Genomic DNA, 14,624 nt, shown 5'->3' on the forward strand with positions numbered 1-14,624 from the left:
AAAAAACGACATAGTATAGTAAGGCTTTTTTCCGCAAAAAAACGACATAGTATAGTATGGCTTTTTATCGCAAAAAAACGACATAGTATAGTAAGGCTTTTTAACGCCAAAAAACGACATAGTATAGTAAGGCTTTTTATCGTAAAAAACGACATAGTATAGTAAGGCTTTTTATCGCAAAAAAACGACATAGTATAGTAAGGCTTTTTCTCTTCAAAAAACGACATACTATAGTAAGGCTTTTTTTTTTAAAAAACGACATAGTATAGTAAGGCTTTTTTTCTTAAAAAACGACATAGTATAGTAAGGCTTTTTTCTATAAAAAACGACATAGTATAGTAAGGCTTTTTCTTCGCCAAAAACGACATAGTATAGTAAGGCTTTTTTTCCAAAAAAACGACATAGTATAGTAAGGCTTTTTATTGTAAAAAAACAACATATTATAGTAAAACTTTTCTTTGCCAAAAACGACATAGTATAGTAAGGCTCTTTCACCCAAAAACGACATAGGCTTTTATTCGCCAAAAACGACATAGTATAGCAAGGCTTTTCTTGTTGCAAAAAAGACATAGTATAGTAAGGTTTAAAAGACTTAAAATTTTCCACATTTAATGTCCATATTTAAAAAAAACTTCATTCCAGGTAGGTGTTCATTTGGAATTTGGATCAGGATTCTTGCTTGGCGCTCTTGAAGAAGGAGGTGAGTTGACGTTGCTTATGGTTTCCACTGGAATTCTTCCTTTTAGCTGTTGTCTTTGTTCTGAGTCGTATCTTCACATTGTTTTTCTTTAACCGCTTAGCATCCTGAGAGAGACAAGTTGAAAAAATTATAGCATTTTTGGTCTCTTTTCAATGTTTTCCTTTAAAAAAAAGGACCTGAAATGTACTTGCAAACAAGTGGCAGTTGAAGAAGCCTTACCGGAGAAGTTGTTTCCTTTTGCAGACCAGTAGAGTCACAAAGCTTCAGAATCTGCACCAGAAAGAGAGAAAAAAACATGTTTTTGCTCTAAAACGTATGTTTCATGCTCCATAATAGAATTACACTTCAAAATTGTTAATGTCTAAACTCCAAATGTACCATGTAACTTACCTTTTTGACACCCGTCGATACAGCAGCCTCACGTAGCGCCGTTCTGTTAACCCACCGCGCATTTTCCATCCGTGACGGCGTGTCCGCATCTTCCACACGAAGCGTGTAAACTTGGTACGTTTGATGGATGTGGGAGAAAATGTGCGGCACCTACCGAGACAAGAAGAAATGTCTAATCAAGAGGAATGATTAGACATTCGTCGTCGTCAACGTTAACGATATCAATCACTTACTTCACCCACGTACTGAAAGGAGCTGTCAATCAATTGCACGCCTATGAGCTTGCTAAGTTGGTCACACAGCGCCACCTTTTGTTTCTTTTGGCCTTTGTCCTCCAACACCAAACCAGGAAACTCCCACAATCCGGCAAGTAAACCTGTCAAAAAAAACATGACATTTACATCCAGATGATTAAAAATGTACTTTTTAAATGCAAAATTCAACAGAATTGTATGTTTTTTTCTAATCTGTCAACATAATATATCATTGCAAGGTTAGTTCTTACCTTTATTTGGTCTTTGTAGGAGAAGGAACTCTTTCTCGCCATCGTCCCCGTGTCGCGTCAGTACACAAGTCCAAGTTCGCTCCACTCTTGGAGGCTTTTTGGCGGGCTTTCTGGGAAAGTTCTGAACACCCAATTCTTCAAGCCAAGGTTCGGTTGGACACAGTGGACACGTCGCATCGACGGTAGAGGACGATGTCCAACAGACTTCAATGTCGGGAGGGACAGGAGTCTTTGTGTCCTTTTTCCCCAACAATCTTTTGGTGTTCCGCTCTTGTTTGGCGTCAACCTGCACGTAAAAGTGCAATATTTAACAATATTTTCACCTATATCTATATATGCATTCATATCTACAAATAAAGCCTAACTATACAATGTATTTTTTTTAAAGATTTACAGCCTTACTATACTATCTTGTTACATACATATACGTGTAGATACTACATACATATACGTGTATATACATACATATACGTATATATATACATACATATACGTATATACATACATATACATGTGTATACATGTATATACATAGATATACATGTATATACTACATACACATACGTGTATATTCTACATACATATACGTGTATATTCTACATACATATACGTGTATATACATACATATACGTGTATATTCTACATACATATACGTATATATACATACATATACGTGTGTATACATATACATGTATATACATACATATACATGTATATACATACATATACATGTATATACATACATATACATGTATATACATACATATACATGTATATACATACATATACATGTATATACATACATATACATGTATATACATACATATACATGTATATACATACATATACATGTATATACATACATATACGTGTATATATACATGTATATGTATGTATATACATACATATACATGTATATGTATGTATATACGTATACATGTATATGTATATACATGTATATACATACATATACGTGTATATATACATGTATATGTATGTATATACATACATATACATGTATATGTATGTATATACGTATACATGTATATGTATGTATATACATGTATATACATACATACACACGTATATGTATGTATATACATGTATATACATACATATACGTGTGTATGTATGTATATACACATATATGTATGTATATACATACATATACATGTATATACATACATATACATGTATATACATACATATACATGTATATACATACATATACATGTATATACATACATATACATGTATATACATACATATACATGTACATACATACATACATACTTATATACATACATACATACATACCGTATCAGTACCTTGCGGTAAGAATGGCAGTGTGTGCGTACAGGACACTCGTGGCAGAGGGGTCCCTTTGGAGTGCAAACTCGGGCCCCCAGCTCCATCATGGCCTGGTTGAAGTCCCCCGCTCGTTCAGGGTCCACCAACGTATTGGCTAAAGCCCTGTCAAGTCATTTTTAAAAAGTTATTTTCTCAAGGCGTTTGCCTAAAAAATACTTTGATGAAGTTAAAGTTTCGGGCTTGAAAGTGTGACGATAGTACTCACCAAAGTGCCTGAGTGACGGCCGGGCTGGTGCAGTCAGCCCCGATGGCCCTCATGCGGCACAAAATGCGGATGACGTTGCCATCCACCACTCCGGTAACCTGGGTGACGAGGAACCCGACTCAATTCCCGTGGTTAAAGGCGTCTACGAGTACGTGTGACGACTTACTTGGCCCAGCGCGATGGAAGCGATGGCGGCGGCGGTGTAGCGGCCCACTCCCGGCAGTTGCCTCAGCAGCTCGTCCGCCGTGTCGGGCATCCGTCCGCCGAGCTCCGACACCACCTGCACAAATAAAATGTCGTCAGACAACAAAACCATGTCTGTGGATTTCTTCAGGTACTTCCACATCAGGCACTACTTTAATCTGAACATCCACAAATACTTTCCAGATTATGTACAGTAATCCCTCGAATATTGCGGGTAATGTAGACCAGACATGGGAGCGCTAATTGAAAAACATAGTATAGTAAGGCATTTTTCCTTAAAAAAAAAAACGACAATATAGAGCAGTGATTTTCAAACTTTTTTGGCCACCGCCCCCTTCACCGCCGGGCCAAAATGCCAACGCCCCCCTCTTTACCCCTTTCCAACGAACGAAGCTTAAATAAATAGAAGACAGGCGCCTCAGATATTATTCGCTAATTTCGTTTCTTTTAATAGACCAATGCGCAGTTCACCTCGAATCATAAAAATTGATAGCTGATGCATTAAGCCGGTCGCTGTGCGCATACGTCTGTGGTTAAGCGTTGCCGGCGCGCTATTGTGTGCTCCTCTGCGGCTGACTGGATGGTGGTGGTTTCCCCAGTCGCCTGCATCGACGATAAACTCGCGACAATTAGTCATATACGGTATATGCGCGCTGCTCGTGAGCGCTCGAGCAGACAACGTTTCTTGTTTCAATAAAGCTTGTTTTTTGTCGACTTTTTATTACAGACAATCCATTTTTCCGGTCTTTCTACAAACACCAACGTCACATTTTACTGTAATTGCTCCATCGCCCCCTTCACTATTTCAACGCCCCCCATTCGCCTGTTTATTCGTCAGCGCCCCCCTGAAAGTTCACACCGCCCCCCGGGGGGCGGTACCGCCCACTTTGAAAACCACTGGTATAGAGTATGGCTTTTGTCGTAAAAAAAGACAGTATAATAAGGCCTTTTTCCTAGAAAACGACAGTATAGTAATGCTTTTTTTCTTTAAAAAACGACAGTATGGTAAGGTGTTTTTCCTCAAAAAAGACATGGTATAGTAAGGCGTTTATTTCTTTAAAAACGAAATAGTATAGCAAGGCTTTTTTTCTTAAAAATGACAGTATAGTATTTGTGTCATAAAAACTACATAGTATAGTAAGGCTTTGGTTAGTAAAAACGACATAGTATAGAAAGGCGATTATTTCTCAAAAAACGACAGAGTATAGTAAGGCCTTTTTGCGTAAAAAGCGAAATAGTATAGTAAGGCTTTTATTCCTCAAAAAATGAATTAGTATAGTAAGGCTTTGTTCAGTAAAAACGACAGAGTATAGAAAGGCGATTATTTCTCAAAAAAAACGACAAGATAGTAAGGCCTTTTTGCGTAAAAAACGAAATAGTATAGTAAGGCTTTTATTCCTCAAAAAATGAATTAGTATAGTAAGGCTTTGTTTAGTAAAAACGACAGAGTATAGAAAGGCTATTTTTTGTAAATAATTGTTTCATAAAAACAACATAGTATAGTAAGGTTTTTTTCTTAAAAAAACAACATTTGAATGAAAAATGAATCAAGTGCTCTGCTACAATAACTTGGCTGTGCTCAATTTTTTTTCTCGCAATAGGATACGCCATTAATGTCATACAAAATAAATAACAAGTGAAAACAAAGCTCACCTTTTGAGCCCCTTCATGCAGACGCTTCCCACGTGAATAATAGCCAAGGCCCGCCCACATCTGATTGACTTCCTACTCGTCAAAACAACCATCAGAATCCCGTCAAATGAATATTCCAGGCTTGGTTTGTCACCTCTAATGTAGCTTTTGCGAGATCTGCCACCGTCGGCCAGCGCTGAAAACAAATTAACACAGTTTAACAATCTGCAAAAAAATAAAAAATCAACAATGTTAGCAAACACTGTACTATAAACCTGTACCTTCATCCACTTTGTGTAGTAGTCTATCACCGTGGCAACCTGCGTCTGTTGGAGCATGATCTCTGACACCCAAACTAAAAAAAGGACAGACAAACATGAATTTTTTTTTAGCAATTTGGCTGCAAATGATTAAAATTTTTAAGTAATTTAGCGTACCGGCATACGTTCTTATGTTGACATCGGGCTCTGTTAGTGCCTATTGGAGGAATAATAGAAGCTCATCAGATAATTGAAGTTGGCCCGAATATAAGACGGTGTTTTTTTGCTTTGAAATAAAACTGACAAAAAGTGTCAATTATCTTATATTTGAGGTCTAAAATTTTATAGCCAGATATCTTTAAAGCCGATGTTGAACACTTTAATGGTTAATGAAGTTGTTGCAATTTTGTTGTTTTATCACAACAGATTGGTTACTAATTTATATTTCAAAATCCAGAAGCAATTCATTTATAAATGTGATTGTAATTTAGTTGACAGATTTAAATGGTCAGATATTAAGACGTGTTACAGTTTATGCATGATTTGAACGAGGCAAAATAATTTTCTCTACAATTTTTTTCTCAGATGTGATTATTTTCTGTGTAATTTTTTTATTTGGTGTTCAAAAAGTCGTTTTTTTCCCCAAATTGAGTCTTGAAAAAAGAGGGAGGGTTGTCTTATATTCGGGCCAATGTGGTAGGATTTTTCACCAAAAAATTGTACTTTTCTGGGACAAAACATGAACGAAAAATGACAACTGATTAGCAAATAGGTTATAACTCAGGGAACTACAGCATGTTGCATATATCTAGGAACTTCACAAACTAATGTTATGTTATTATAATACAGTTTTTTTTACCAGAGTCCTCCAAGGCAGCTCTCTCTTTTCCAAGTCGTACCATCTGAGAAGGTGGCTTCGCAGGAGACTTATTTCGGCAAAATCGTGGAAGGTATGATAGACGTCTGACGGCTCTTCTGAGGAGAGACAAGAACTTGATGACACAGTAGGAAGTGGAATTAAAGAAAATTGCATTTCGACCTTGTTTCAAACTTGCATGTTGAAAAATGTGTAACCCACTAACTATAACCAGAGTTCCTCGAAGATGCGTATACTATCTGTTTTCCATGTTTACCTCAAACTCAGAACTATCTACTCATTAGCAAGATGCCTGATTATTTGATTCAGGTTTGTTAGAGGGAATTTGGAAAAACCCACTGCATAGGTGACCCCTGAACTACACACACGAAAATGACGTGATCATGGGATATAACAACACGCTAAACAATGCACACGAAAATTATGTAATCTCGAGACTTGACGACATAGTAAACTATTCACACGAAAATGAAGCATTTATTCATCACAATGGAAGCATTTTTAAAATGTAAAATATGTTTACCGATTTTATCACGCGTCCTCTTCCGCCTCGGTTTCGCATCTTCCACATGTTCGAGAGCTTCTTTCTTAATCCTACGCATTATTCGACAACTTGAATCTTATGAAAACGTGAGGTAAAATGCTATTAAAGCGACTATTTGTATTTTTATAGCGCTTGTTTTGAAACGGGACTATACTTGGTTTAGCTAGCACCGCTCGTGCTACTTTTAAAAAACATGCTGCATTGTCGATCATCCAATAGGCTACCAGAAACTTACGTCACATCCGGTAAGGACATTAAACAGTTCCGGTCCTAAGTATACTGCTGTTCATAATAAGAGGGTTTTCAAGTATATACTACTACAGACAATATTTTTATACTGCTTTCTTGTAGAGTACACTATATAAATACTATTAATCATCCAAATAAATAATATAAAAAGTGTTTATGAATTTCGGCCGAGTGCTCTACAATGTATTGTGGGCTTTAATTTTCTGTAGATGCTTTTATTCTGTCTAATTTCCGTTTTTGTGCTGCTTTAATATTTTGCATTTTATTTGGGTCTAGATAATAATATTATACGATTGGATAACACGTAAGAGTTCTATATCATATAACTATAGTTCTGAATACTAAATATAATGCATAATTTAATGTGTCAAGTCAATAACTATAATCGATTAGATGTCAGGAAAAATTAATGAATACGTTGACAAACCCGGAAGAAGCAACTCTGCTGCCCTCTGCTGGCAGCGTCTCCCAACCTTCAAATGCTTTCCTTCAAGAAACACCCCCTGTCCAGTTGATGGAAACTCTTTGAAAAACTAGGAATTTTCAAAACTTTTTTCTGTAAAAACAAAACAAAAATACAAAAACAATCAAACAACAACACACCGTCTTTTTCAATGTAGCGATGATAACTAACGGTCACTTCCAAGTCGTTTTTCAAACCACCTTTTTGTCGCATTGATAAAAATAAAAATCCTACATGACGTTTTGTTTAGATTTTTCAATTAGGGAACATAATTTTATGTGAAAAATCGAGTCAGGGGGAGGTGGGTAGCAGCTGGCGCCTAGGGAGAGTGACAAGGAAGACGAAGAAAGGGGAGGGGATCCGACATTTAAGCAACACAACAAGGAAACTACGCCGGCGTTTTTGTTGTTTTTATGAACCGCGCCGAGCTTCGGCGAATACGGGAAGAAAGCGAGACCGCGACCGTAAAGGGGGGGAAAGGCTCCTTCCGGACTGGAAGCTCGAACGGCGGTTTCCCGAGCTGGAGCGACTCGTTCCCGGCGCCTTCGGAGCCATCATGGGTGAGGAAGGATGAATGAAAAGTGGCCTTTAAATGCTCGAGGGTGGGCTACTGATGAAGAAGGCTGTTCTCGCGGTGGCCTCACAGCATTTGGAAACAAAGGCTGGCTCTGAAGCCACAATGGACGGAAACGATGCGTTCAGGGACTCGTTTAAGACTATTAAATACATAAAAGCAGAGGGGAGAATGGGGTTACTTTAGCGTGGGAAAAAAGACGACTGGTAGTAGAGCGAGAGGCGATGAATACTAGTGACACTTGACTTTATTTTTATTTTTTGCGGGGGGGGGGGGGGGGGGGGGGGATATGTTAGATTGGAACAAAACTGGATAAGTTAGTTAACCCATTGAGGCACGAATTGTTGTTATTTGGTTAAAAATGAATTGGACGTCTATTAGAGTCAATGGTGCCGAAATATAACCAGTCAAAGGCAGCCTTCCCTGTTTGTACTAAATAGCTTTGAAATTAGTCAAGTTGTAATACTATAAACATACATTTAGAAATGAGCTAGTTATTACTTAATTAATAAAGCAAAGTGAATTGACTTTGCCCCTACCAAGATGGCCGACGGGTGGTCTTGTCATGCTGAAATGAGTTTATCCCCATTTAAGGGTACTTACTGCTCACTTCTGGTCAATTTTGGATGATTTTGATGACCTTTTATTTTGTTATTGTTGGTTCCTGTTTATTTTGGGGCATTTGCAGGTCACTTCCTGTTGGTTTTGAGGCATTTTAAGGTTCTTTATGAACTATAAATAGGTAAAATTTGGATCTACTTTGTGTTCAGAGGTGCCCGGCTCACCTCAGGTGGTGGAAGACGGCGGCGAGGAAGACGAGGAGGAGCTGAGCGGCGGCGAGGAGGCCGACTTGCGTTCCAGTACGGGCCGGGGATCGCTGCTTACGCGGCGAGGGATTACGCTACGGGTGCTACTCAAGGATGGTTTGGTGGAGCCCGGTGACGGCGTGCTGGCGATTCACTACCTGGTAAGAAAATGGCACCAAACAGCATTGGGAAGATAAATGAATTCATCAAGAAGGACCAGTTTTTGGTCAAATATTGGAATTCTGTTTTTGGTCAAATGTTGGAATTCTGTTTTTGGTCAAATGTTGGAATTGAGTTTTTGGTCAAATGTTGGAATTGAGTTTTTGGTCAAATGTTGGAATGGAGTTTTTGGTCAAATGTTGGAATGGAGTTTTTGGTCAAATGTTGGAATGGAGTTTTTGGTCAAATGTTGGAATTGAGTTTTTGGTCAAATGTTGGAATTGAGTTTTTGGTCAAATGTTGGAATTGAGTTTTTGGTCAAATATTGGAATTGAGTTTTCGGTCAAATATTGGAATTGAGTTTTTTTGTTCAAATATTGGAATTGAGTTTTTTTGTTCAAATATTGGAATTGAGTTTTTGGTTCAAATATTGGAATTGAGTTTTTGGTTCAAATATTGGAATTGAGTTTTTGGTTCAAATATTGGAATTGAGTTTTTGGTTCAAATATTGGACTTCAGTTTTTGGTCAAATATTGGACTTCAGTTTTTGGTCAAATATTGGACTTCAGTTTTTGGTCAAATATTGGACTTCAGTTTTTGGTCAAATATTGGAATTCAGTTTTTGGTCCAAAAGTTGGACTGTTTTGGATCAAAATTTTAGTTTTTAGTATTGGTCACACATATGACTTCAATTTTTGGTCAAATAGTGGAATTATTCAGTTCTTTTGTTGAATCGGTCAGGGTAAGAACTTCATCGGGGACTTGCTGAACGACGGCAAAATCCGCTGGGTGGAGACGGGTCAGATCTTCAATTCACCCAGCGCATGGGCCACCCATTGCAAACGTCTGGTCAACCCTGCCAAAAAGTCGGGATGTGGTTGGGCATCCGTACGCTACCACGGCCAGAAACTGGCCCAGTACAAGACAACCTGGCTACACAAGTACCAACCCAGCGCCGACATGGTGAGGAAGAAAAACTATTTATGGAGACAACTAACTATTACTACTAATGTCCATTAACATATTTGTCATCAGAGTCTGGTGAGCGAGGATGATGACGATGACGAGGAAGAAGAAGGGAAATCTGCCACGCAAGCCGACGATAAAAACAGGAACAACAAACCTGGCGGAATGCACGGTATTTTTTGGGGTTATATTTTGACAATCTTTTTCCAAATTTCTGGGTCATTTAGCTCAAGGGTTGCAAATAAAGTATATATATATATTTTTTCTTTTTTAATGAGAGATTCTGTATCTTATTTTGAAAAACGACCTTCACTACTGCTCCGCTTGACCCTTTATGGAAGCGCAATGCTAATTTTAAGCTAACCACTAAGCTAGTTTATGATTAAAAAGGCAAAAACATACCTCGATTGATATTTTTTTTTTAGGAAAGACGAGTAAATCATATCTTTTATTTAAAAGAAAAGATAAAAAATGTGAAGGGACTAATTCTACCTACTATGAGGGACGTTTGTTGTCATTTTTTGGGGGATAATGGGTTCAAAAATGTAGCAAATGTTGGCTATTAGCATAACAAGATGTGAATTGTAGTTAGCCAAGATGATCAATTCACAATTCAGTTGGATGACTAAATTTTGGCAAAAAAAGTTGTCTTACTCATTTTTAATTTAAAAAAAAAACAGACCCATTTCTTCTACAAAAAAAATTTCTTACCTGCAAATTTGTTTTCAGATGCTTTAGCTCCGAGAAGAACAGACCGCGAAAGAATCCCGGTCAGGTACTGCTCTCTCGGCACCAGGGACGTGTCCAGGTACTTCGTGGTATCCCTGTCTGTGTTTAGCATGTCCACCAGAGAGCGCTAATGAGGCCACTTTTGCATCTTCAGGGACCCTCACACACTAGTGGAATTGTCAGCGTTTTCGGCCATCAACAGGTTTCAGCCTTTCAACGTGGCTGTGTCTAGTAACGTGCTGCTTCTCATGGTAAAATGTTCGTTAGATGGTCTCAAATTCAAAATGGCTGCCAAAAAAAACATTGTATTGACTTACCAGGACTTCCACTGTCACCTGACCACCAGCGAAGTTGTGGGATACCTCGGAGGACGTTGGGACACTAACACGCAACGTGAGTGGGACAGATTGACGGGGATGGACGTCCAATCTGTTTGAAGGGGGCGCTAGAAGCGATTATTTAGTTGGAAAGAGTCCGAAATTGCTATCTTAAAATGACACTTTTTTTCCCTCAATTACTGCAATTGATAGCTAATTAAAAGTTATTAGTTAAACTCTTTTGCTGGGAGAGTATGTGCTGTGGTAGTTAGCAAAGAAGGGAAATTTATATGGTAAAAAAATATATAATAATATTGATGGCAATAAACGTCTAATTCATTTAAAATGGGCGGGGCTAGAAGCGATCAACTGATGTAATCCTGGTAAACAAAGAGTTAAGATGTCAGGTTTTAAGATATTTTCAGAAAAAATATGCAATATTTTTGATATAATACTACTCAAAGTAGTCAGTGAAGGTGACCATGATGTAATTATGTTGTCTTTTTTTCTTTAGTGCTGACTGTTTTACGAGCATTTCCTTGTCGAACAAGGTTGGCGGACAAAGACGCTGCCTCTGCTGTTGAGGAGGAGGTATTGCATTCACATTTTCTCATTACATATTTGGAGGACATTTTTTAAATACTACTAATATGGCTCACTGACTAATTAATCCTAGAAACTAAATTTGAAAAGAAAAATGCTTAAAATATGTTTAAAAAACAAACAAATCCAATTTGATGGGAAAAATCTTTTTGACCTTTTGACCTCACAATCCCAAAATATAATGACCCCCCTTGTTTTTCACTTAATATATCCTACATATATATATTTAATATTCCTTTTACAAAAAGGCCTTCTTAAGTTTTTTTATCAAAAAAATAAAGTTTCAGCTTTAAAATCAATAAAAAACTGAGCCTATTAAAGGACCAGTTGACATTGGTCGCACTCTGGCCTGTAAAAATGAGTTTTACATAGCAAAAAATGTAAAAATTATCAAATATTTGTACCTTACTGTATCCAGATTTGCCAGAACTTGTTCATGCGAGGATTGTCATTGGTGGGATGGTACCACAGTCACCCCCGAGGCCCGGCGCTGCCGTCTCTGCAGGACATCGATTCGCAGATGGACCATCAACTGAGGCTTCAGGGCTCCAACAATGGCTTCCAACCGTGCTTGGGCGTCATCTGTGGTACGTCATCCTCACTAAAAATATTGGATTTTCAAATAATGTTGTTTTTTTGTTTGTTGGCAGGACCGTACTATCATGGAAATCAAGGCGTGGCCTCCACAATCACGCCATTTTGGGTTGTCCCACCGCCTGAGGTGAGTTCGTAGCTGAATTAATGAATTATTATTATTTTTTTAAACACTTTGAGACATGGTTGTCAAAGTCAAAGCCCGGGGGCCAGATCTGGTCCGCCAAAGTAGTTTGTGAGGCCCATGAAAATAACAATGACTCCAAAAATTATTTTTTGGTGCTCAAAACAGTTTTAAAATACACTTACCTCGTGTGTGCTGAACTAAAATTCATATTTTCTGAGTTTATGGTTTTGATACATTTTTTTGGTTCCAAAAGACAACTTTTACTTGATTTTTGAATTTTTCGGATGTGCGTCGACTTCTTATTTCCGTCTAAATTTAAATTTTAAAACAATTTCTGTAGTCCTCAATGAAAGATGGAGGACTAAAGAAATCCGAGAATATCATTTTTTATCAACAAAAAAAAATCCAAGGAAAGAAAATTTGATCTTATCTTTGAAAACTTATAAATTCTGTTCCGCATGCCTATTGTTTCAACACAAGATAAATAAAAAACGAATAAATAATAATAATAATTACCATCATTTTTGCAGAAAATGGTTTCGATTTGAAAAAATAATTGAATTTTGGCGGAATATGGTCAAAAAATATGAAAAAAAATTGAATTTTGGAGGAAAATGGTCAAAAAATACGGAAAAAAATTGAATTTTGGCGGAATATGGTCAAAAATATAAAAATAAATTGAATTTTGGCGGAATATGGTGGAAAAAATTGATTTTTTTTTCAGGATAACAAAATTAAAAAAAAAAACGAAATTTTATCTTTTTGTAGCAAAGACCAAACGACTACGGCATCCCCGTTGCCGTGGAGGTGACCTACGTTCAAGACAACTTCCTCACCAGCGACGTCCTCAACGAGATGGTAAATATGAAAAAATAGGACAAATAAGTTAGCAAACCAAAAATAGCAACTGTAACTATTGAATTATTATTATTTTCGCAGGTACTCATAGTGGACTTTTACAAGTCTGCCCCTGATCTGGTCCATTTTAACCAATTTTGGTGTCCCGACACCACCATGATGGACAAGATTAAAGGCTCGCTGAGTTGCCACGCTCCCAAAGACCAAGCCTATTCGCAGATTTTGGAGCACGTTTACAGCCAGCTGAGCGGCGTGTAATGATTGACATTTTTTTTGGTGATTTTACTGTATCTACTTCAGGAGTTCTCAAACTGTTTGGGGCATTAATATTACACATGGGAACAATTTTGGGGGTAAAAAAATAGCTTGGCTTGGATTTAAATGCTAATTGCAACTAAAATAGGCAAAAAAATAGGCTAAATCCCAAATGATGCTCCGTTTACTTACCAGGGAAAACATAACCTCACGGCCCACCAGGCTTATAAAATACACTGTAAACCTTGTAATATGTTGTTGCGACTTGTACACAGATATTTTGTTAAGCATGGTAGTTTTAGCTTCTTTCTTTTTATATCACATTATAAGTCAATGGGTGAACTTTAAAAAAGAGTAATAAGTTAAAGTACAGTATTTTTAATTTTTTTTAAGAAAATGGAAATCCTTTACTTAAGCTTGGTAGACAAAAAAGTGAGATTAGTTTGGGATTTAATATCCCAAAATTAGTTAAAACACCTGTCAAACCCAAAAACAAACAAAAAATAATAATAAATAAATACAAATATATAATAATAATAATAATTAAAAATACAAAACAGAATTTACAGTAGAACAAAAAGACCCAACAAAAACAATGATAATAAAAAATAATACATAAATACATAAAATATATATAATAATTAAAAATACAAAACAATATTTATTTGTATTTTTAATTATTATTATATATATTTTATCTATTTATTTATGTATTATTTTTTATTATTATTGTTTTTATGGGTCTTGATATATATATTTATATCTTCTGTAAATTCCAAATAATTTTTGGGGTGGAGGACATTTATAAAATAGTCAAATTGCATTAATTTTCCTTTTTTAAATTACTGACTAAATAGAAAAATGTGAATACCGAGAAACATTTTTTTGTACTATTTTTTTTAAAAGCAGTTAAAATGAATTGAGCTCTCACACACTATTATGCCAACACATTAATTTTGAAAAATAACTGATTTACTCGAAAATAAACCAACTGAATTTAATTTCTAATCTTAAAAGAAAATTAAATGCGCAGGAATATCACTTAAAAAAACTAATACAATACCTCACTTTACTTCAAATTCCCCCAAATTCCAACAAGCAGCCCCCAGTTTGAGAACATCTGTATTAGCCTCATAAACAACTATTTCTTTTTATTATTATTATTATTATTTATTGCTGTCCATGCATGAGTACAGCTATGCCTTAAACCTGCTGATTATTGATTTACTAATCATT

General features: G+C 36.5%; 2 protein-coding genes across 3 annotated transcripts; one reads left to right on the forward strand and one right to left on the reverse strand.

Moving 5' to 3' along the window:
- Positions 1–666: 666 nt before the first annotated feature.
- Positions 667–6,892, reverse strand: mutyh (mutY DNA glycosylase). The gene is made up of 14 exons (XM_077716967.1): positions 6,668–6,892; positions 6,127–6,242; positions 5,445–5,484; positions 5,289–5,362; positions 5,162–5,203; positions 5,029–5,100; positions 3,338–3,451; positions 3,172–3,269; positions 2,924–3,068; positions 1,596–1,881; positions 1,324–1,466; positions 1,091–1,240; positions 920–970; positions 667–804 (listed from the first exon to the last, which is right to left on the reverse strand). The coding sequence occupies exons 1-14, from the start codon at positions 6,744–6,746 to the stop codon at positions 667–669; spliced, it is 1,548 nt and encodes a 515-aa protein (XP_077573093.1). The 5' UTR covers positions 6,747–6,892.
- A 784-nt stretch (positions 6,893–7,676) lies between these two features.
- On the forward strand, positions 7,677–13,985 carry mpnd (MPN domain containing). Of its 2 annotated transcripts, none has more exons than XM_077717562.1 (12): positions 7,677–7,960; positions 8,745–8,941; positions 9,681–9,902; positions 9,975–10,077; positions 10,635–10,680; positions 10,789–10,885; positions 10,955–11,027; positions 11,466–11,542; positions 11,973–12,141; positions 12,205–12,275; positions 13,044–13,133; positions 13,215–13,985. In XM_077717562.1, exons 1-12 carry the CDS (start codon positions 7,957–7,959, stop codon positions 13,389–13,391), a joined length of 1,326 nt encoding a protein of 441 aa, XP_077573688.1. In that variant the 5' UTR covers positions 7,677–7,956; the 3' UTR covers positions 13,392–13,985. The 2 variants fall into 2 exon arrangements, with proteins under 2 accessions (XP_077573688.1, XP_077573687.1); XM_077717561.1 differs by having other exon boundaries at positions 7,679–7,960; positions 10,635–10,713.
- The last annotated feature ends 639 nt before the right edge of the window (positions 13,986–14,624 follow it).

Source organism: Stigmatopora nigra, chromosome 5 (genome assembly GCF_051989575.1).
Source record: "Stigmatopora nigra isolate UIUO_SnigA chromosome 5, RoL_Snig_1.1, whole genome shotgun sequence".
NCBI classification, from domain to species: Eukaryota; Metazoa; Chordata; class Actinopteri; order Syngnathiformes; family Syngnathidae; genus Stigmatopora; species Stigmatopora nigra.